This window comes from Caenorhabditis remanei, chromosome I (assembly GCF_010183535.1).
Source record: "Caenorhabditis remanei strain PX506 chromosome I, whole genome shotgun sequence".
Taxonomy (NCBI): Eukaryota; Metazoa; Nematoda; class Chromadorea; order Rhabditida; family Rhabditidae; genus Caenorhabditis; species Caenorhabditis remanei.
In genome coordinates this window covers 2,212,022-2,233,500 of record NC_071328.1, presented here as the reverse complement: position 1 = coordinate 2,233,500, position 21,479 = coordinate 2,212,022, and the positions used below count along the sequence as shown (strand labels likewise).

Genomic DNA, 21,479 nt, shown 5'->3' with positions numbered 1-21,479 from the left:
TCCGATATTACAACACTGTTACACGGTGCCTCTCCCCTCAGATTCTTCCCCTCAGAGAGGGAAATAGTGTAAAGCGGGTGAGAGACGCAGGGCAGAAGATCTGGGGGCTATGATTTTTGTTGGAAGGAAGAGAAGAGCAGGAGCTCTCTGAGAAGAGCTCTCGGAGCTCAGCTCTGGGAAGAGAGAAGAGGGAGATGAGGAGAAGCGACACCAAGGATCAGAAGAAAGGGAATTGACGGGGGGAGAAAAAAATAATCGAGAAGGAAGTGTAACCAATAGTACAGTAGGAAAATTTAGTACATTTTTAGTACAGTACATACAGTTTTTGAGCAAATATAGCTTCTAAATGTTACACTGACAAAATTAATAAGGTACACTGACCATATTTTGTCAGTGTACCCAATTTAAGGCTACGGTACAGTAGGATATGAAAGCTACAGTAAGACACGAACAGAGAATAGGGATGTGTTATAAATATGTTGGTATGAGGAACATGTGTTGTGGTGGGATGTGTGGGAGGAAGAAGAAATATGAACTATGTCTTAAGGTTTTTTTTTGTTTTCAGTTTTGAAGACTGAAAAACAAACTAAAATTCAAAAATGTAGTGGGAAGTCAAGAAGAAAAATTACAAGTTTGAGAGCCCGTCACGGTGCTGGTATAGACACAGTATTATGAATGTATATTGGTTAGGTAGATAAGATTTAGGGCTACATTTTTGTAATTAACAATTATTTGATAGGACTTTACGGTCCTGAGATATGCACCTTTAAAGATTGGGAGGAAGAAAAAGAAACGGTCAGTTTTAAAGGCGCATATCTCAGAACCCTGCAAAGTTAGCAAAAAGTTATCAACTACGAAAATATAGATTTTGATTTGATCTGCTTAACCAATATAAATTCTAATGTAAAGGGAACGGTGAATAAAATCCCACAAAATCTAATAAAAATCGATTAAAAACCATAATTTCCATGCAATTTTTGTCAAAAATTGGCCAGTTTTGAAACCCCGCCACGGCCCACGTTATGATCCAATCTTTTTGAATTTATATATTTCTTGTAGATCAAAAATAGCTCTACATTTTTGTACTTGTCAGCTTTTTGATAGCTATTCACGCTTTTGAGGTATGCGTCTTTAAAGATTGCAACCTAGAAGCAACGAGATGGAGATGAGGGGGAGACGCAGAGAAGCGCGACGCCCTCCTCGTTTTGCACGCTCTTTCGCCGCCACCGTAGCTGTAAACTTTAAAGGCGCATATCTTAAAAACGTGAAAAAGTTATAAAAAGTTACCCCTCGTTAGCTCTACTTGGTTCTGATAAAAACAGGATTTCCAAACAATTTTTGTCAAAAAATAGGTCAACTTTGACATTCCGTCACGGTCCATGTTATAATCCAATTGTTTTGAAATTAAAAGCATTTTGTAGATAAAAAATCGGGCTACACTTTTGTAGTTGACAACTTTTTGAAAGCTACTCAGGTTTTTGAGATATGCGCCTTTAAAGGTGGTGGCTTAAGACGAGAGAGGGAGACGCAGAGAAGCTAGACTACACTTTATTTCTCGGAATTAGTATTGTACTATAAAAATGTCAATTACAAAATTATATAGAAATTGGGTTTTTAGACTCAAGTTACTACAGACTGATGACGTCAAACACTGAAAAGAAAAAACCCCTTTTAGAACTTCAGGAAAAACTAGACAACTAATTGAATTAACCAATAAAATCAAACAATTTAAGAGACAATCTCTGACTGGCTCGAGCATAGGCCACCAGGCCATGTTACACATAAACCAAAGGGTTCCGTTTTAGCTGATTTTTTGATATGTTACTACCCCAGGAATTCTAAGATTTTTATACCATACCAGATTAGGCTCCGCCCCCTTTGAACTACCTAAACGATCGATTGAAGTTGAAAAAAGAAAATTTTTCTTTCGAAAGATAGTATCAAAATCTCTTCAGAAATGAATTTCCAGCCTCATTTTGTGCATTTTACCAAATAAATACTTTTTTCTAGCTCGCCTGCATCATATAGAAAAAATCACTTTTTTGAAAAAATTGTCAATTTTTTCATGTTTTTTGGATTTTTCGGCTGGTCGAAGTACTGTGGTCCGAAGTAAATTTATGATGGTAAGATACGTATTTGTGTTGGCTATCTGAAAATATAAAGACTTTCCCCAGATTCCACTGTCAAGGTGAGTTATGATCAAAAAAGTGACGAAATTTGATGCATTTCGACGTACCCCCCCTCCATGGTAAAAAATGACTGGGTGACGAAAATTAAAAATATTTCTGATTTGAGTTATTCAGAGTTAGAATAGTGCTTACACAACTTTTCAGACAATTCTAACCATGTTTCAGTGAGTTACAGACACCTCCTCCATTTTTTCGAATCAAAAAGTTTGAGCTCTCGTAACTTTCCAGATTCTGACTTAAAATCTTAGAAACTTTTGGAAAACAGTGGAATATACTTCAAAAACGCAAATGAATAAATAAATGTCAAGTTTTGTCGTTTTGTTCAACTTTCGTTTCATATCATATAAGATAGCTTAATGTGTCTACGATAGGGAGGTATTCTAGGGCATGAAGTGCCAGCATTCTTTTTTGTAATCAACTTTTAACTATTTACTTGCGTTTTTGAAGTATATTCTACTGTTTTCCAGAAGTTTCTAAGATTTTAAGTCAGAATCTGGAAAGTTACGAGAGCTCAAACTTTTTGATTCGAAAAAATGGAGGAGGTGTCTGTAACTCACTGAAACATGGTTAGAATTGTCTGAAAAGTTGTGTAAGCACTATTCTAACTCTGAATAACTCAAATCAGAAATATTTTTAGTTTTCGTCACCCAGCCATTTTTTACCATAGAGGGGGGTACGTCGAAATGCATCAAATTTCGTCACTTTTTTGATCATAACTCACCTTGACAGTGGAATCTGGGGAAAGTCTTTATATTTTCAGATAGCCAACACAAATACGTATCTTACCATCATAAATTTACTTCGGACCACAGTACTTCGACCAGCCGAAAAATCCAAAAAACATGAAAAAATTGACAATTTTTTCAAAAAAGTGATTTTTTCTATATGATGCAGGCGAGCTAGAAAAAAGTATTTATTTGGTAAAATGCACAAAATGAGGCTGGAAATTCATTTCTGAAGAGATTTTGATACTATCTTTCGAAAGAAAAATTTTCATTTTTCAACTTCAATCGATCGTTTAGGTAATTCGAAAGGGGCGGAGCCTAATCTGGTACTTTAAAAAGTGTTTTTTACCTCATTGAGAAATAAAAAATTTTCAAGCCGAAATAAATAAAAATATCAAACTTAGAACTTTATTTTTATAGTTGACAACTTTTTGATAGCTCTGCAGGCTTTTGAGATATGCGCCTTTAAAAACGAGAGAGCGTACGAAACGAGGAGGGTGTCTCTCTTCTCTCAGGTTGCAATCTTTAAAGGCGCATATCTCAAAAGTGGGTGGAGCTATCAAAAAGTTGTCAACTATAAAAATTTAGCCCTATTTTTGATCTACACAGAGAACATACATTTGAGGCAGTGGCGCATCAAAAAACAGTTTTATGAGCTGTCAAAGTTGGTCAATTTCATTCACTTTTCAAAACAAAACCCTATCATAAAGCAATTCGAATAAACACGTTTCGAGATCACACAAAAACGAAAAAAAGACATAAATATGAAAGTGATTGGGTGACAATTTAAAGGGGGGATCTAAAAAGATGCTAAGTAGATCAAAACCGCTATCGAACCAAGTATAGTGATCCATAGTCGATTGTCGACATCTCCCAAGTATTGATATCTGACAAATCGCTTTGTCTCTATCCGCTTCCCGTGACGGGCGACCCAATTCAGCCAGAACTTTTGATAACCGGTGTGGAATTGACGATGGTGTGCAAGCATCTTGGCTAGCTTCTCGCTTCGCAACCAGTATCTGGAAATTAATGAAGTAGAGGGTATCTAGGTCACAAAAACAGAGATTTTAGTCAAATTTCAGTAAAAAAATCTGTTAAAAACCATTATTTTTGTCAAAAATCGCCTAACTTTGGCATCCCGTCACTGTCCACTTTGTGATTCGATTTTTTTTTGAATTTATAACAGTTTTGTAGACCAAAACTAGTTTTACATTTTCGTAGTTGATAATTTTCTTATAGCTCCTCACGCTTTCGAGATATGCGTCTTTGAAGTTAGGTGGTCCAGGAGAGGGAGAGAGACGCAGAGAAGCGAGACGCGCTCCTCTTTTCGCATGCTCTCTCGTCTCCCAATCTTTGAACGCTTATATCTCGAAAGCATGAACAGCTATCGAAAAATTGTCAACTGCAAAAATGTAGAACTAGATTTGATCTACAAAACTATTATAAATGCAAAACAATTAGATATCAAGATGGACCATGAAGGGCTCTCAAATTTGACCAACTTTTGTTAAAATTTTTTGAAAATTACGGTTTTGCCGATAAACCTTTTATAAACCACAAAAAAATCGACTGAAATCGACAAAAACCCGTAGTTTCCCAAAAATTTAATCGAAAAATTGGTGAAATTTGAGAGCCCGTCACGATCCATCTTGTTATCCAATTTTTTTATTTTTGATATTTTTGTAGATCAAAAATAGGGCTATATTTTTGTAGTTGACAACTTTTTGATTGCTCTTTACGCTTTTGAGATATGTGCCTTTAAAGATGGTAGCTTCAGAGCAGCGCGAGGGAGAAAAGAAGAGAGACGCAGAGAAGCGAGACGCACTCCTCTTTTCGCATGCTCTCTCGCCTCCCAATCTTTGAACGCTTATATCTCGAAAGCGTGCAGAGCTATCAAAAAGTTGTCAACTAGAAAAATGTAGCCCTAGATTTGATCTACAAGAATAATATAAATGTGACCAAGTTGGATTGCTAAGGGGACTATGTCACGGGATCTCACAGTTTGTCAATTTTTCACTTAAAACGTCCAAAATCGTTTTTTTTTTCTCATTTACCTCTCCAAATTCATCCTCATCTTTCCCATCATTTCATCCAACTTCCCCTCATTCAACTCTATAATTGTCATCAATTCAGCGGCTCCCAAATCCACGACTCTCGCCAAATTCGATGCCTGATCGCCCTGCAAAGGCACTCCAAGAACAGGGACTCCAAATAACGCGAGCTCATTTACAGTATTGATTCCTCCATGACAAATCAAGAATTCAATGTTGTCATGAGCCAAGAGCTCTTTTATAGGCACCCATGAGCTGACCATCACGTTTGGGGGTACTGTCAAATTATGGATTGATTTGATCTCGTCAATCGATAAATTCGATTGCCAAATTATTAGACCTGGTTGTTTCGAGAAGGTCTCCAGGAGGGATTTGAGTAGATCAAAATGGATTTTATCGACTTGGGCGACACTTCCAAACGTGACCAACACAAATTTCTCACGGTGAACCCGATCCCAATCAATCGATAAATATTTCGATCTCATCTCCTCCTGACGCTGATAAACTACAGTACGATCGTGTAGCTTGTTGAATAGCCATTGACGTCTTCTAATTTTTGAAGACTGGTGACACGTGGCACACTCTGTCGACATGTTGGATGTGTTGGATTGAAGGATGACGGCGTCGGAGAACGATACGGTAGCCGGGAAAGGGGCGGAGCTGATGTAGTTTTCGGGTGACCTGAAATGTGGAAATGTGCAATAAACCTCAATTGCACACTTACATCGTCGATGCCGCACCGAAAAATTTGATTCTGTTATTGATTGGTCGAATCGGCTCGAAGATCATCTCGGCTCGACTAGCAAATATTGGACGTTGGGCTTCGTTGAGCTCTACTTGGATCTGAAAGTCAAAAAATATTAGATTTTTTAGAAAACCTCAAGAATCCATTTAAAAACGTTTAAAAATCCGGATTTTCAAACAATTTTTGTGTAAAAATCGGTCAACTTTGACACCCCGTCACTTCCCTCTTTGTGATTCAAACCTTTTGATCTTTGTAGTTTACCACTTTTTGATAGCTATTTACGCTTTTGAGATATGCACCTTTAAAGATCGCAGCTTGAGCGGCAAGAGAGGGAGACGCAGAGAAGCGAGACGCCCCCTCGTTTTGCACGCTCTCTCGCCGCCACCGCAGTCGTATCTCTCCCTCTCTCGTCTCAAGCCGCCATCTTTAAAAATGCATATCTCAAAAGCGTGAAGAGTTATCGAAAAGTTGTCAACTACAAAAATGTAGACCTATTTTTGATCTACAAGAAAAATAAAAAATAAAAAATGTTGAGTAAAAACTCACTCTGTGGCAAGCTGTCAAAGTTGAGCAATTGTATTTTTTTGTTTTTTGCCCTGTTAGCTGTTAGACTAGTTCGGTTTTCTAGGCCATATTGAGAATACTTTAATTAGTATTCAAACTTTGTGCTTTTTGGCGATTTTTTGACAAATTGTCCCACTTTGAAAGCCTGCCGCGTTCTCATCTTTGGTTCATTTTTTAATATTTAATGTTTGTCTTGTAGATCAAAAATCGAACTATATTTTTGTAAATGACAACTTTTTCATAGCTCTTCACGCTTTTGAGATATGGGCCTTGAAAGATAGTAAGCTACAAAGTGCACGGCTGCAATCTTTAAAGGCGCATAACTCAAAAGTGGGCGGAGCTATCGAAAAGTTGTCAACTACAAAAAATTCAGATCTAGGTTTGATCTACAAAATCTATATAAATTTATTTGAGTGATAATTAAATTGGATCCAGTGCAAAGCTTTGAATGTAAACTAATTTATGCTACATGAATCCTTATTCTCGTTTTTTTCCTTCATTTTCCACTTTCTCACCCATGGATAATTTCTCTTGGCAAACATTGCATCAAGTGTGTTCATTTGAACAAAACGTGTCACCAATATGGCAATGTGGAACAGAACATTCTGGCATCTCTCCAAAAATGTCATCATGTTACTTGAGTTACGAGTGCCTGAAAGTGGAAAAATACTTGAGATTTCAAATTTCAGAAAACATGAAAACTGACCAGTTTTGGGTACCGAAGCGGGCGAGGCTGGAAGATTTAAAGATGTGACGTAGCCGTCGGATAGTGGCCAGTTGGAAAATTGAATGACTGAGGCGTTGAGGAGATGGGCTAGACCGCCCATGCATTCCTGGAAGAGCGGATGTTAGGGTGGTGGCCGAGAACGTGGTGGCCTAGGAAACCAAACTGATAAATTTTAGAGATTTTATGTTGTACTTCAAGATCTGACGTACTTAAAATAACTTGTTTTTCTAAAACCACCCCAACTTTGACTTGAAACCAACGAAATCTTAGAAAAATCTGTTAAAAACCATTTTTTTCAAAAATTTTAGTGAAAAATCGGTCGACTTTGACATTTCGTCACTGCCTTCTTTGTGCACCGATCTTTTTGAATTTATATTAGTTTTGTAGATCAAACTTAGGTCTACACTTTTGCAGTTGACAGCTTTTTGCTAGCTAATCCCGTTTTTGAGATATAAGTGTTCAAAGTCAACCGTTAGAAGTGGCGAGAGAGCGTGCGAAAAGAGGAGGGCGTCTCGCTTCTCTGCGTCTCCCCTTCCCCTCTCTCCCTCTCTCCTTTCAGGCTGCAATCTTTAAAGGCCCATATCTGAAAAGCGTGAATAGCTATCAAAAAATTGTCACCTGCAAAAATGAAGTTCTAGGTGTGATCTACAAAATTTGAATAAATGCAAAACAATTGGATTAAAACAAGGGCCGTGGTGCGCTGTTAAAGTCGGACCAATTTTTCAACAAAAAGTGTTTGAAAATCCGGATTTTTCAGTTTTTTATAGATTCTCTTAGATTTTCCAACAATTTTCCTTCAATATTTGACTTTCTTCAAGAAACCTGAAAAACTACTTTACTAGAACCCTCTATATCTCAAAATCTTGAATAGCTATCGAAAAATTGTCAACTACAAAAATATAGTCCTAGACTTGATCTATGTAACTAGCATAACATCAACTCAACATCGGTAGTCAACACCTGACCCCAGTGCTGACCAATTTCTCTGATTTCTCGCCTAGACCAAAGTTTGTCAAACCTATGATTCAAAGTCTACACAAAACATAAAATAGGAGATCATCTTGTTTACTTCAGATCAGAAACACATTTTCCGTTTCCGATAAGACCAATACCTGTAAAAAGTGATCCAACACGGCGACCGACACGTTCTCATTCCGTAATCTCTGATATCTCGGGTCGTCCAGCATCACCGTACAGTACTCCTGGTGACGTTGCAGCATTCTGAAAAAAAAGTTAAAAATTAAGGAAAAACCCTTAGAAAAAGCCCTTAGAAAAACACTTAGGGAAATTTTCAACGTACACCACGAAATCCTTGATGCCCTGTATGTTGAAAGGCCTGTCGAAATCGAAAGGCACATTTTGGCGCCATATTAGTCGTCCCGTGTTCTCCTGGAGGTAGTTGGCTGGAATAAGAGGAGAAAAATGTACAATGACCAGACAATGGGATAGGTCAAAAAGTACAAAGATAAGGGAAACCAGATCACGTTGTTCGAAAATGAACAATCTTTGAAATTTCCACGCGTTAGAAGGATAGTGACCGTGAAAAAAGACAAACATTGGTTGATGTTATCAACTTGATAAGAAAGGAAGCAAATCTTCATTCACGCGCAAATTTCCCTTTTTCAAACTAAACACATTCTTTTGTGATTGCTACCGGAAGGTTGGGCAGAAACAAACCAGAAATCACACATGGAGGGTTAATAGGGTACTGTAAATGCGATCCAATTCACTTAACAAGAAAGCAAAAAAGTTTATACCCCCATCGGGATCGAACCCCTGACCCTCCGCACCTAAAAAACGCACGCAAAAACGCTATCCACTGAGCCAAACCTCCGCACACAAAGTTTGCACCCCAGTGGGGTAATAAAACCTGAAGGAGGCAAACCTCGCTCATCGATCCCCACTATAGACATCCGATTCCAGTGGTCTGGAAGTGGCATTTCACCGTAACCGAATTCGTAGAGATAAGTTTGAATCCATGTGATATTGTTGCTATTCTCGTCGAGTTGGGAGCCGACCTGGAATTTGGATTAAAAAATTTGAGAGCAAAAAAGTTTTTGATTAAAAAAAATGGGATTTTTCAGAAAAGTTGTGCATCAAATTTATATTTTCGTGTAGATCAAATCTAGGGCTACATTTTTGTAGTTCAAAGTTTTTTGATAGCTATTCACGCCTTTAAAATACGCGTCTTTAAAGTTAGGGGACGAGAGAGCATGCGAAAAGAGGAGGGCGTCTCGCTTCTCTGCGTCTCCCTCTCTCTCTCTCTCCCCCGCTGCTCTCAAGCTACCATCTTTGAAGGCGCATACCTCCAAAGCGTAAATAGCTATCAAAAATCTGTCAACTACAAAGACGTAGAGTTGGGTTTGATCTACAAGAAGAATATAAAATCAAAAGTTTTGAGTAAAAAATTATTCTGTGGCAAGCTGTCAAAGTTAAGCAATTTTTTACTAAAATTCTTCCTTTTTTTAGCCCCAATGGACTAGTTTGGTCGAAATGACCTTCTAACTTTGCCGGGTAGGTCACGGGGGTGATGATTAGGTCATGAAAACGAGGAATGTACTAACTTCCCAGCCGCCAACTAGTGTACAAAATAACATTTGCCAGTGATTTTTTTGTTTCCGTCTAGATCCAATTAGCACGTTAGAAAACGAAGAAAACAATTGGTGGGGGAAAAAAGTAAATACGAATACTTTTAAGAAAAGGTTTCGTACGGTACAAACAATATTATTTTAACAGCGGGGACTAGTTCTCCCAAAATTTGGATTTCTAGGCCACCAAAGAGATTTCAAGGTTTTCTACGGTTTTAGCTATTTTTAGCCGTTCTAAGACATAAGAGTGCATGAAAAACCATATTTTTGAGAGCGAGGACTAGTTTTTCCGAATTTTGGGGTTCTAGGCCATCGAAGCATTTTTTGGTTTCTCCACAGTTTTTAGCCATTTTTAGCTGTTTTAAGACATAAAAAAGAATTAAAAACACATTTTGAGCCGCAAAATTGATTTTTTGAGGGAGGGGACCATAAAAACAGCTGAAAAACCGTAGAAAAACCTTTAGTGGCCTAGAAATCCAAATTTTGGAAAAACTAGTCCGCGCTCTAAAAATATGGTTTTTCATACATTTTTATGTCTTAGAACGGCTAAAAAATGCTAAAAACCATAAAAAACCAAAAATTGCGTTAGTATTAGGCATTTTCAGGTTTTTCTACAGATTTTTGCTACTTTTGCCGTTCAAAAGCATAAAAATTACGGAAAAATGAAACATTTTGAGTGCGGGGACTAGTTTTCCCAATTTTTGGGTTTCTAGGCCACTAAAGGTTTTTCTAGGGTTTTTAAAAAGCCCTTTTTATGGTTTTTAGTCCCCTCCCTCAAAAAACCAATTTTGCGGCTCAAAATTTGTTTTTTATTCATTTGTATGTCTTAAAACAGCTAAAAATGGCTAAAAACTGTAAAGAATGCTTTGATGGCCTAGAAACCCAAATTTTGAAAAAAAAACTAGTCCCTGGTTCTAAAAATAGGGGTTTTCGTAATTTCAATGTCTTAGAACGGCTAAAAATAACAAAAAAACCGTAGGAAACCTTAAAATCTCGTTGGGGGCCTAGAAATCCAAATTTTGGGAAAACTAGTCCCCGCTCTTAAAATAATATTGTTTGTACCGTACGAAACCTTTTCTTAAACCACCAAGGAGATTTTTGACGTTTCTACTATTTCCAGCTATTTTTAGCTGTTCTAAGACACCTAGCTAACCAATTTTGTCTTTTGACTAACAAAAATATGTTATTTCACGTAAAACTTATCAAATGGCATGCCATAAAACAGTTTGATAAGAAGAGATACCTGTTTCATCATTACATCATGACTGAAACAGCCGGTCGATGGGAACAACGCGATTTTTGTTGCTGTTGCTCCCAGAGCAGCATACGGTAGGTAGATCAAAACTATGATGGGGTAGTAGTAGTAGATCATACTAGCTACTAGCTACCTGTCTCGAGAGGGGGACTTGAAAAATGATTTGACACCGCGCATCTTTTTGACGCCCCCTTCCTTCTTCTTTTCTCTTTTTCTCTGTCGTCACGTCTTCTGTGGTGTCGTCATCAGAAGAATAGCATATTGGGGGACGGAATGTAATGAGAGAGAGAGAGAGAGAGAGAGAGAGAGAGAGAGATTCGGTTAAATTGCTGTGTGTGTGTTAACTGCGGTAAGACGACGTACGGGTTAACAATCAAGAACATTTTTTTGATGATGGTGGGTACAATAGATCAAATATTTTATTGAGTGCGCTCTCTTCTGATTTGATCCGCCTCCTTACCAGAGATGCTGGGAATTGATTTTTCTTATCAGGAAGTCGGAAGTCGGAAGTAAAATTTCTTATCCGGAAGTCGGAAGTCGGAAGTGAAAAAACGCCCGGAAGTTGGAAGTCGGAAGTCGGAATTAGATTTTTTCGCAAATATTCAAAAACTCCAAGAGAAAAGATCATAAAATTGCCGATAATCAGTGGAAAATGAGTTTTTGGCTGAAGAAAAGCTCATTTTCTGTCTTTTTAGACCATTTTTCCATGTATTTCTGCGAAATTTACTTTTCCGAAATTCCATCGTTATGGAATGACGGAAGTCGGAAATAAAATTCCTTATCCGGAAGTCGGAAGTCGGAAGTGAAATTTCTTATCCGGAAGTCGGAAGTCAGAAGTTGGAAGTGAAAAAAAAAGCCCGGAAGTCGGAAGTCGGAATTCCCAACAACACTGCTCCTTACTACCAGAGTTGTACGGAATGACATTTTTCGTTTTCCAGAATACGGAATCCGGAACCGGAATGAAATTTTTGAAATCCGGAATCCGGAACCCGGAACAACGAAAAACCCAGAATTCCGGAATTTCGGAATTCGGAATGATTCGATAAATTTGCAAGGCCAAGTCATTTTTTCGAGTGTTTTTAATGATAAATAAAGTTTAAAACTACTTTTTAGGATCAAAACCGAAAAAGAAGTACAATAGTAGCCTTTTAAACACAAAACAATTTTAAAATTTCAACCTCTGAATTCCGGAAAAATTAAACTCAAAAAGCCGGAATCGGAATGTCAAAAAAACCAGGAATTCCGGAATTTCGGAATCCGGATTCCGGACAACTCTGCTTACTACCATAGTTCTCACTGCGTAGCGACTCAGAAAGATACGGAGACTAGCAATGTGTCATTATCAGCAGTATGGCTAGTACCAAAGAGCGCGTTTGCCACACGATCTTCCTGAAAGCAATTTTAGAATTTTGAGATGGTTGATATACTAAATTAAAAGTTTTGAAATTCTCTACAACCTTCTGTCAAAATAACGAAGGCCTCCAGGTGACCGTGCAGTTATGAGACGTGACCTGTACCGTTGGAAAGCTGAGAGAACGCTGATTCCAAACATATACTTAGTTTTTGCCCTCGAGGCCTGGTAGTTGAGAAACACAAGGTCAAAGTTCAGAAAAATGACAAATTATTGCCTTTTTAACACGCGAAAATTGCAAAATTTTTTTCGCGTTTTAGAAAGGCAATAATTAGTCATTTTTCCTTACTTTGACACTGTTTTTCTCGAATACCAGACGTCGAGGGCAAAAACTGAATATATACTTGGAATCAGCGTTTTCCCAGCTTTCCAACGATATAGCTCACGTTCCATAACTCCACGGTCACCCCGAGGCCTTCCCTAGTAAGGTCAGGCGCATATTTATTGCGGTAGAGCGCGTTTTCTCAAAATTCCAGATTTTATATTTTTCTTGTAGATCAACAATTCAGGGGAATAGTGAAAAACCAACAAAATCCGAGAGCCCGAAAATTTTTGTCAAAAATCGCTCAACTTTGACATCCCGTAACTGTACCCTTTGTGATCCGATCTTTTTGAATTTATATTAGTTTTGTAGATCAAATCTAGCTTTACATTTTTGTAGTTGACAGTTTTCTTATAGCTCTGCACGCCTTCAAGATATGCGCCTTTAAAGATTGGCGATTCACTGCCAAGAGATCAGGCGGGGGGAGAGACGCCAAGAAACGAGACACCCTCCTCTTTTCGCATGCTTTCTCGTCGCCTTACTTTAAAGGCGCATATCTCGAAAGCGTGCAGAGCTATTATAAATTCCCGACACTGCGCCGCATGGCTTTTGGCGCCTCTAATTTGTTCAAAATGGTCTCGAAGCGAAAAACATTATTTGCATTTATTTTTAGACCTGCAAAGCTCGAAAATAGGGTATTTGATCTTTTTCAACTACGAGACCATTCCGCGAAATTTCTAATAAATGGGATGCGCCTTTAAAGCCATGCGGCACAGTGTTGTGAATTTATAATATCAAAAAGTTGTCAACTACAAAAATGTAGCCCTAGATTTGATCTACAAGAATAATGTAAATTGAATCTACAATTTTTTGAAACATCCCTTGTTTTTCTCCAAAAACTTTCAAAATGCGGTTTTTTCTAAATTCCAGGTTGGCCGCGACGAGAGAGGCAAAATTCTCATCATTTTGATATGCATTTTATAGAGAATTTCAAGACCTTCAGTTCAAGACCTTCCCAAATTCTAAAATTTTGAAAAAAGCTATGGCAAGACCACTAAAAAAATACTTTATTTTTTAAAAACCGAATAGTTACTATTAACAAGTGGATTGTAAAAAGTGTTGTTGGCTGTGGGGTACTTCTTTCCGAATCATCTCTACTTCTCATCAAACTCATGAATAGTGCTCGATGATCTGGAGAGAGAAGTCGTCTCACGACTATCCAGTGGCATCGAACCCTTTTTGACTTTTCTCGATTTCAGACTTCCCTTCGACGACTTCTCACTCATTTCCGATTTTTCAGACGAGCGAGCTGGCGACTTCTTGTTGGACATTGACGAGGACGACGTGGATTTCTTGGCACCATTTTTTGACGACTTCTCGATTTCACTCATTGAGGTGGAGGGGACTAAATAGAATGTGTTAGTATGCTCCAGACTTTTTCATACCAAAAAGTGTTAGAAAGTATCAAAAACCCATCCAAATCCGACAAAATTGGTACCATTCGGCTTGTTAAAAATTGCAAAAAATAATAACACTCAGCGGGCGTCGAACCCTGGATGCCAGATTGCTGACCTATCTCCTTACCATGTAGACTATGGAAGCAGGGCGGCGGCGAGAAGGTTGGGTGACGAGGAGGCGCCGCCACCACCACCCTTATCATGTCCCTCGAGGCAGCGCCCGCGCCTCCGCACCTTTGGTGTACCCGGTAACAACGCCAGCTGGGAAACTGGCATCAAGGGTTCGATTCCCACTGAGTGCTATTATTTTTTACTTTTTGTAACGAGTAGATTAGTACATTTTTTGTGGATTTAACGCTATTCTAAGTGTGTTTTTCACACTTTTTACACAGAAAACCGATTTTCGACACCCCTTACCCTTCAACTCCGGCTTCCCATCCTTCTTTGTCTCCAACTCAATCTTCTTATTCTTCTTACACGGAACCTTGAGAGCAGTTTGTCGGAACCACAAAGCCACCACAATCGCCAAAACGTTGACGGCGGTGATCGCGGCGAGACCAAGCCACGCCCCTGCGGGTTGTTGGTCGAAAATCATGTAGACGAGCCAGTAGACCTCACAAGTGGCGGTAATCATTTGGAGACTCACGTACACTGCGATCCAGACTGAAAAAGGGGGTTTTTCCGGCTCAAAATTAATCGAAAATCAAAATTCTTGAATTCTTTGAGTAGATCAAATCCTGCTCTACATTTTTGTAGTTGAACGTTTTCTTATAGCTCTTCACACTTTCGAGATATGCGCCTTTAAATATTGGGAGGCGAGAGAGCGTGCGAAACGAGGAGTGCGTCTCGCTTCTCTGCGTCTCATTCCCCCTCCCTCTCTCGCCGCCACAGGTACCTATCTTTAAAGGCGAATATCTCGAAAGTGTGAAGATCTATAAGAAAACTGTCAACTACAAAAATATAGAACTGGATTTGATCTACAAAACTATTATGAATTCAAAAAGATCGGATCAGAAAGTGGACAGTGACAGGATGTCAAAGTTGGGCGATTTTTGACAAATATTTTTGAAAATGATGGTTTTTAACTAATTTTTCTTAGATTTCGCTGGTTTTTCTCCAGAATTTCGCCCTTGTTTTTCCATTTTTCTCCTACTCACTATTCCCCTGAAGTACGACATAGACAATTCCAGGAATCGCCACAATCACTTGAAGCAACGCCATCAAATAGTGCGACGCCACCGGATATCCGAAAGCCAATCCGATTGTTGTGAATACCGTAACCATGAGACATAGACCGAATTGAAGAAAGATGACCGCTTGTAGAAGGGTCACCGAGCTTGGCGCTTCTTTTTTGAGTGACATCGTGTTTCCTTGCTTGCCTGGAGGAATGAGAAATTTGAATTGGCGCCGGCGCTCTGACGGTAGAGCGCACTTACTCAGAAAGCTTAGAGATGCAGACGGACTTGTTCAGAAGAGTGTAAAATCTTCAGTATTGATTTGATTCCCCCTTTTTACCGATTCTATATTGTTTTTTAAGGTATACGTGGCAAACATGGCAAAACAAATAGTTTATGGGGCAGTATGGCAAGGTTAGTTCACGTTGGCGCTAAAAAATTGAAAAAATTTGAAAAAAAATTTGCGAAAACTAATAAAAATCAACACGTGAAAATCGAAAAATCCAAGGCTGGCGCGCATTTGGCGCGTTTTTGTTTTATCATACGTTTTCAGGTCAGAAAAAGGGATGAAACCTGAAAAAAATACGCTGATTTCTTCAAAAACTCTGAAAATTGAGTATTTTGAGGCCGATGCACCATTTTTCGCGAAGAAAATTAGTTTGACGATTAAAAATGAGTATTCTCTCAATTTTTAGGTTTCCGGATAAGATTTTTCGACGAAAATAAGAGGAAAAACACACAAATGAGCTTTATTTCATACTGGAAACGGCGAAAACGCCAAAAACGTAAAAATCTGAGCTGGCGCACCTTTGACGCGCGTTAATGGCGTTTCAGCTTTTCTAGCCGTTTTGATATTCGAATTCTGCCAGTTTTCTTGATTTTCAGTAAAATGGGCACAAAAAACCAGAAACTTTTAAGAATATCGATGTTTTATTGAAAAAAAAAACAAAAAAATCGAAAAAATTTTTTTTCAATTTTTCTCAAAATTTTTTAATTTCAAAAAGTAAAATTTTACAAAGATTAGCACAAAAGAAAATCAAATAAATTATTCAAAATAAACACACAGTCTGTCTCATGCAAGTGCGCTCTACCGAAATACCTCTGAAAAATGTCTCATTTCAGAAGAGCGCACTTGTAAAAACTCAAAACTTCGCTAATAGTGATTTATTTCATGGTAAAACGGTGGAATTTTTTTAACTGCAGTCTGGCGCGCATTCGGCGCGTTTTTGTTTTTTATGCGTTTTCAGTCAGAAAAAGAGAGAAAACCTGAAAAAATACGCTCATTTCTTCAAAAACTTAAAAAATGGAATATTTTGAAGCCGATGCACCATTTTTGGGGTCAAAATTTTTGGTCCGCAAAAAACAGATTTGAATTTTTTCGAGCCGCGTTGCGTGCGCGTCGCGGTTTATACTGAAAGAAACAACAAATAAACGTAACATTTAAATTTGGCACTCAGCCAAGTCTTTTTTGGCACCGTGCCAGCAGTTGTGCGACAGAGGGCGTTTCTGCGAAAAATTCAAATTTTTTCAGAAATTTTCTGATTTTTTGGGGAAAAAAACTATTTACGACTGATTTTTCGTAGGTTTTATAGGTTTTTGATGAACACACTAGAGAAAAGGAAAAATTTCAAAATTTTTTTTTTGCAAAAATTCAAAAATACACATATAAAAACAAAAATCAATACTGTTTCGACACGGATTTTCAAAAAAATTTCGCGGGCTGAAACGCGCAAGCGCATAAACTTGTGGGCGGAGCTTAAACTGCAAGCGGCGCGGTTCTTAATTTGGAAAAAAACAACTGGAATTAGAACCGCGCCGCTTATTTAAGCTTGCAGTTTAATCTCCGCCCACAAGTTTATGCGCTTGCGCGTTTCAGCGCGCGAATTTTTTTTTTGAAAATCCTTGTCGAAACTTTATTTTTTTGACAGTAGATAATTCAATAATAATTTTTCAAAAACTCTTCCGGCACAATGTCATTGCAGGTGTCCTCCGGAACTCGTCTCATCGTAATACCCTTCTGCAATCCCATTTCACTGCGATACTCGACTACACACGCGGCGCCCTCTCGTTCGCCAAGAAAATTCGCAATCTGTGTGAAAATCGTCGATGTGAATTCGAAGCAAGCTCGAAAATTCCACGTGGCACGTTGTGGCATTTCACGTGTTCTCACGGTCGAAAGACTCGTGACGTGTCCCTCGTGGGTACGGTGGCCGACGATGATGGTGTCGACGTTGACGAGCGACGATTGTAGCCACCATTTCAGCGATTTCGGCGATTTCCAGAAGCCGGCGTGGAGATCGCCTTTTTGAGTTTTGAGCTCGATGAGGCCGCCGTATTTATCGAGACAATCGACCTCGCCGGAATACAGTATGCCTATCGATTTTTTTGAGGGATTCAGTCGGGCGTCAGTGGTGAGATCATTACGGAACACGACACCGTACTCCTCTTTGGTGGTGACCGGTACGGAGGTGTCCGGGGATTCAGAAGAATCGTCTCTCGTCACGTACTGCTCGAATTTGTGTCCCCAATAGCTCATTCGTTTCTCCATGTCCGTTTGGTTGAGTTCTCTGGAAATTACAGTATAGCTGGAAATCCGAGATTGTTAGTAAAAATTAACAAAAACAGTTAAAAACCATAATTTTCAAAAAAAAATAAATCAAAAATCGGCCAACTTTGACATCCCGTCACTGCTTCCTTTGTGATCCGATCTTTTTGAATTTACAACAGTTTTGTAGATCAAATCTAGTTTTACATTTTTGTAGTTGACAACATTTTGATAGCTCTTCACACTTTTGAGATATTCTCCTTTAAATATTGCAGCTTGCAGAAAGAGGGGGAAGGAGACGCAAAGAAGCGAGACGCCCTCCTCTTTTCGCACGCTCTCTCGTCGCCTTTCTTTAAAGGCGCATATCTCAAAGGCGTGAAGAGCTATAAGAAAACTGTCAACTACAAAAATGTAGAGCTGGATTTGATCTACAAAACTAGTATAAATTCAAAAAGATCAAATCATAAAGGGGAGTAGTGACGGGATGTCAAAGTTGGCCAATTTTTGACTAAAATTTTCGAAATCGGATTTTGTTGGTTTTTCTTTCAAAATTTTCACCGCTTTTCCTATTTACTATTTTACGTGCGTGTAATTCGCTCTTTTTTGTTCAAAATTTTATTATTGACGAGACCGTACAAATCGGAAAGAACGCGCGATTGGGAAGAACGAAAACCATGCGGCAAAGTTGCGAAAAGCGCGCGCGCGCAGGTTGCACATCATAGTTTTCCGGAATTCCGGGGGTTTTTTTGACATTCCGGTTCCGGATTCCGGATTCCGGAAAATTAAAATTTTCATTTCGATTCCGGATTCCGGGTTTTTGAATTTTTTTTCCGGAATCCTGAAGTTTAAATTTTAAATTTTTTTTTTGAGTTTTAAAGACAACTGAATTACTTCTTTTTCGGTTTTGAAGTTCAAAAGTAGTTTTAAACTTCATATATCATTAAAAACACTCGAAAAAATGACTTGGCCTTGCAAATTTATCGAATCATTCCGGATTCCGGATTCCGAGAAATTCCGGAATTCCGGGTTTTTTCGTCATTCCGGATTCCTGATTACGGATTTCGAAATTTTGATTCCGGTTCCGGATTCCGTATTCCGGAAATAAAAAATCTCATTCCGGATTCCGGATTCCGAGAAATTCCGGAATTCCGGGGTTTTTCGTTATTCCGGTTCCGGATTCCGGATTCCGCATTTCGAAATTTTGATTCCGATTCCGGATTCCGTATTCCTGAAAAATCGCATTCCGTACAACTCTGTTGCACATATTCTATTTTCATAGGCTTTTAGAGGCGTTGCTACTCCTTTTAGCCTGAAAATACAGTATTCGCAACCTGCGCGCAACTTTGCCGCATGGTTTTCGTTCTTCCCGATTTGTACGGTCTCTTATTGACGAATATGCTAAAAGTCGCTTCAATTCCCGTTCTCCTAAGATTTTGGAGTTAGAAATGTCAACTTCCAGCTAAAAATGCTTATTTTTACTGCAAAAATCAGATTTTTCGGCCAAAAAAGCCATATTTTGTCTTTAAAAATCGCGTTTTCAAACGGATTTTTCCATACTTGCAAACCGGGCCGAAACGGGCCGACACGGGCCGGCGCGTAACTCGCGTCAAACTGAGTCTTATGAGCTGAAAAATATACCAAAATGTAGATCTCGACGAGTTCTATGTCCGTGGCCTACTACGGGCCGGATGGCTATTCGTTAATGTGCCGCGGGCCGGGCTAGAATGACTTTTTTGGTCATTTTCACGTTTTTTGACACTTTTTCCCGGCCCGCGGCACATTAACGAATAGCCATCCGGCCCGTAGTAGGCCACGGACATAGAACTCGCCGAGATCTACATTTTGGTATATTTTTCAGCTCATAATATTGAGTTTGAAGCGAGTTACGCGGCGGCCCGTGTCGGCCCGTTTCGGCCCGGTTGACAAGTATGGATTTTTCTCTCTCTACCTCTGCCTGGCCTGTTCGGTCTTCTCTTCCATCAAAAAGACGACTCCTTTTCTGCGTATCGCCCGAACCCTCCACCCATCATCTCTACTATAAATCGTCGCTGAAATTCTCGTCAAAAGTCCCCGCCAACACACGAAATCCGCCTCGTGACACACTTTTCGAAGACGTCCGCCTTCTGGAGACATTTGACGAATCCATTCGAGAAGCGCCGTCAATTTATCATCTCCGGTTTTTGGATCGAACGTTTCGAAGCCGTGATTCAAGTCGAATGAGAATGCGTTCGGACGGGAGAAGAGAGGCGCCTCGTACAGTTGTTTCGCACGCATTCGACCGAGGTGCACTTTTCTGAAATCGAGGAGGAAATTCGAAATTTTTTTTTTGAAAAATTGAAAAAAAAACCGGTTTTTTTTCTGGATTTTTGTGCGAATTTCAGGCGATTTTTTGAAAAATTTTAATTTCGTATGTCTGTCTGTTCATCTGTATGTCCAGATGTCGTAAACGGTGGGTTTTTCTGGATTTCTGGGGCGATTTTACCCCGGTTTCAGTTAATTTTCGTTAAATTGTTTTTTTTTTGGTTTTCCTGCCGATTTCAACCATTTTTCGTATTTTCTAAAATTTAATTTTTGTCTGTCTGTCTGTATGTTTGTACGGATGTCCTTAGCTGGTTTTTAAGGGAATTTCAGCCGATTTCAGATATTTTCGATTTTTATTTAAAAAATTCGTATGTCTGTCGGTTTTTGGTTTTTTTTTTGGATTTTTGGTCGAATTTCAGCCGATTCCAATTATTTTCGGTTAAAATTTTGAAAAATGTCTGTCTGTCTGTCTGTATGTCCAAATTTCTTTTGAGAAACATCAATGAAATCAGCCATTTTTGTTTTTTCAATCGTTGTTTTTTCAATCTTTTTAAAAACTTTCATTATTCAAAACAAACTTAAACACTGAAAAACCAAAAAAATCAACAAAAAACCATCAAAAACCAAGAAAAACGGCTCAAAATCACATAGTGACCTAACTTTCCAACCAGGTGGCCTAGAAACCCAAAAACTAGTCCCCGGGCTCGGAATTACCAGAAAAGTTCAATTTTTCCACTGTAAAGGACCAAAAATTAAACTTTTTCAGTAATATCAGCGATAATTTAGAGCCCGGGGACTAGTTTAGGGTTTCTAGGCCACCTGGTTGGAAAGTTAGGCCACCATGCGATTTTGAGCAGGTTTTCTTTGTTTTTTGTCTATTATTTTTCAGTTTTTCAGCATTTCTCGCAAATCTGTGTGTTTGTCTGTCTGTCTGTCCGGATGTCCCTCTCCTCTTACCTATCATAACTAATACAGTACTCTGAAACAAATTTCGCTTGTCTCTCGAATTTCGGCGCATTCCTCGTCTCGTAAATTTGCGGGTCGAATCGAATGTGCACTTCGTCTGCAAATTCGCTCTAACGCTAAAAATGTTTTAAAGTCCAATGGAGCGCACTTACTGGGCATCGGGGTTTCGGGGTTTTGGGACATCTAGAAGTGAGAATTTTCAGATTTTTAGGGGGAAAAATAGGTTTTTAGTTGAAAAAGATAATTTCAAGTGTGTTTTCTAACAAAATGCTGAAAAAAATAGGTTTCGCGCTCAAAATCTTCAGAAAATTCACGATTTTTCAATAAACAAGATACACAGAATGATGAAGCAATAGGTGAGTGGAAATGGGACAGGAAATGGAGGGATGAGTATATAATTATAGTATAATTAGGTGTGTGATGTTGATTAATTACAGACATGCTACATAAATATAGAAGATATATGATATATGGGGGGAGAATTTCAGTTATTATGATGGTTGGGGGAATTTCAGACA

The 21,479-nt window shown here is 38.7% G+C and overlaps 2 protein-coding genes across 2 annotated transcripts; both read right to left on the bottom strand.

The window, feature by feature from the left end:
* Positions 1 to 3,713: 3,713 nt before the first annotated feature.
* GCK72_000296 (uncharacterized protein) lies at positions 3,714 to 10,961 on the bottom strand (the record flags this gene model as incomplete). The annotated part of the gene is made up of 9 exons (XM_053722397.1): positions 3,714 to 3,933; positions 4,969 to 5,646; positions 5,690 to 5,808; positions 6,790 to 6,926; positions 6,981 to 7,107; positions 8,114 to 8,222; positions 8,302 to 8,404; positions 8,887 to 9,019; positions 10,833 to 10,961. 9 exons carry the CDS (start codon positions 10,959 to 10,961, stop codon positions 3,714 to 3,716), a joined length of 1,755 nt encoding a protein of 584 aa, XP_053591042.1.
* A 2,710-nt stretch (positions 10,962 to 13,671) lies between these two features.
* GCK72_000295 (uncharacterized protein) lies at positions 13,672 to 21,144 on the bottom strand (the record flags this gene model as incomplete). Its single annotated transcript, XM_053722396.1, has 7 exons — positions 13,672 to 13,922; positions 14,392 to 14,637; positions 15,132 to 15,353; positions 17,163 to 17,734; positions 19,643 to 19,987; positions 20,953 to 21,058; positions 21,114 to 21,144. 7 exons carry the CDS (start codon positions 21,142 to 21,144, stop codon positions 13,672 to 13,674), a joined length of 1,773 nt encoding a protein of 590 aa, XP_053591041.1.
* Between the last annotated feature and the right edge of the window lie 335 nt (positions 21,145 to 21,479).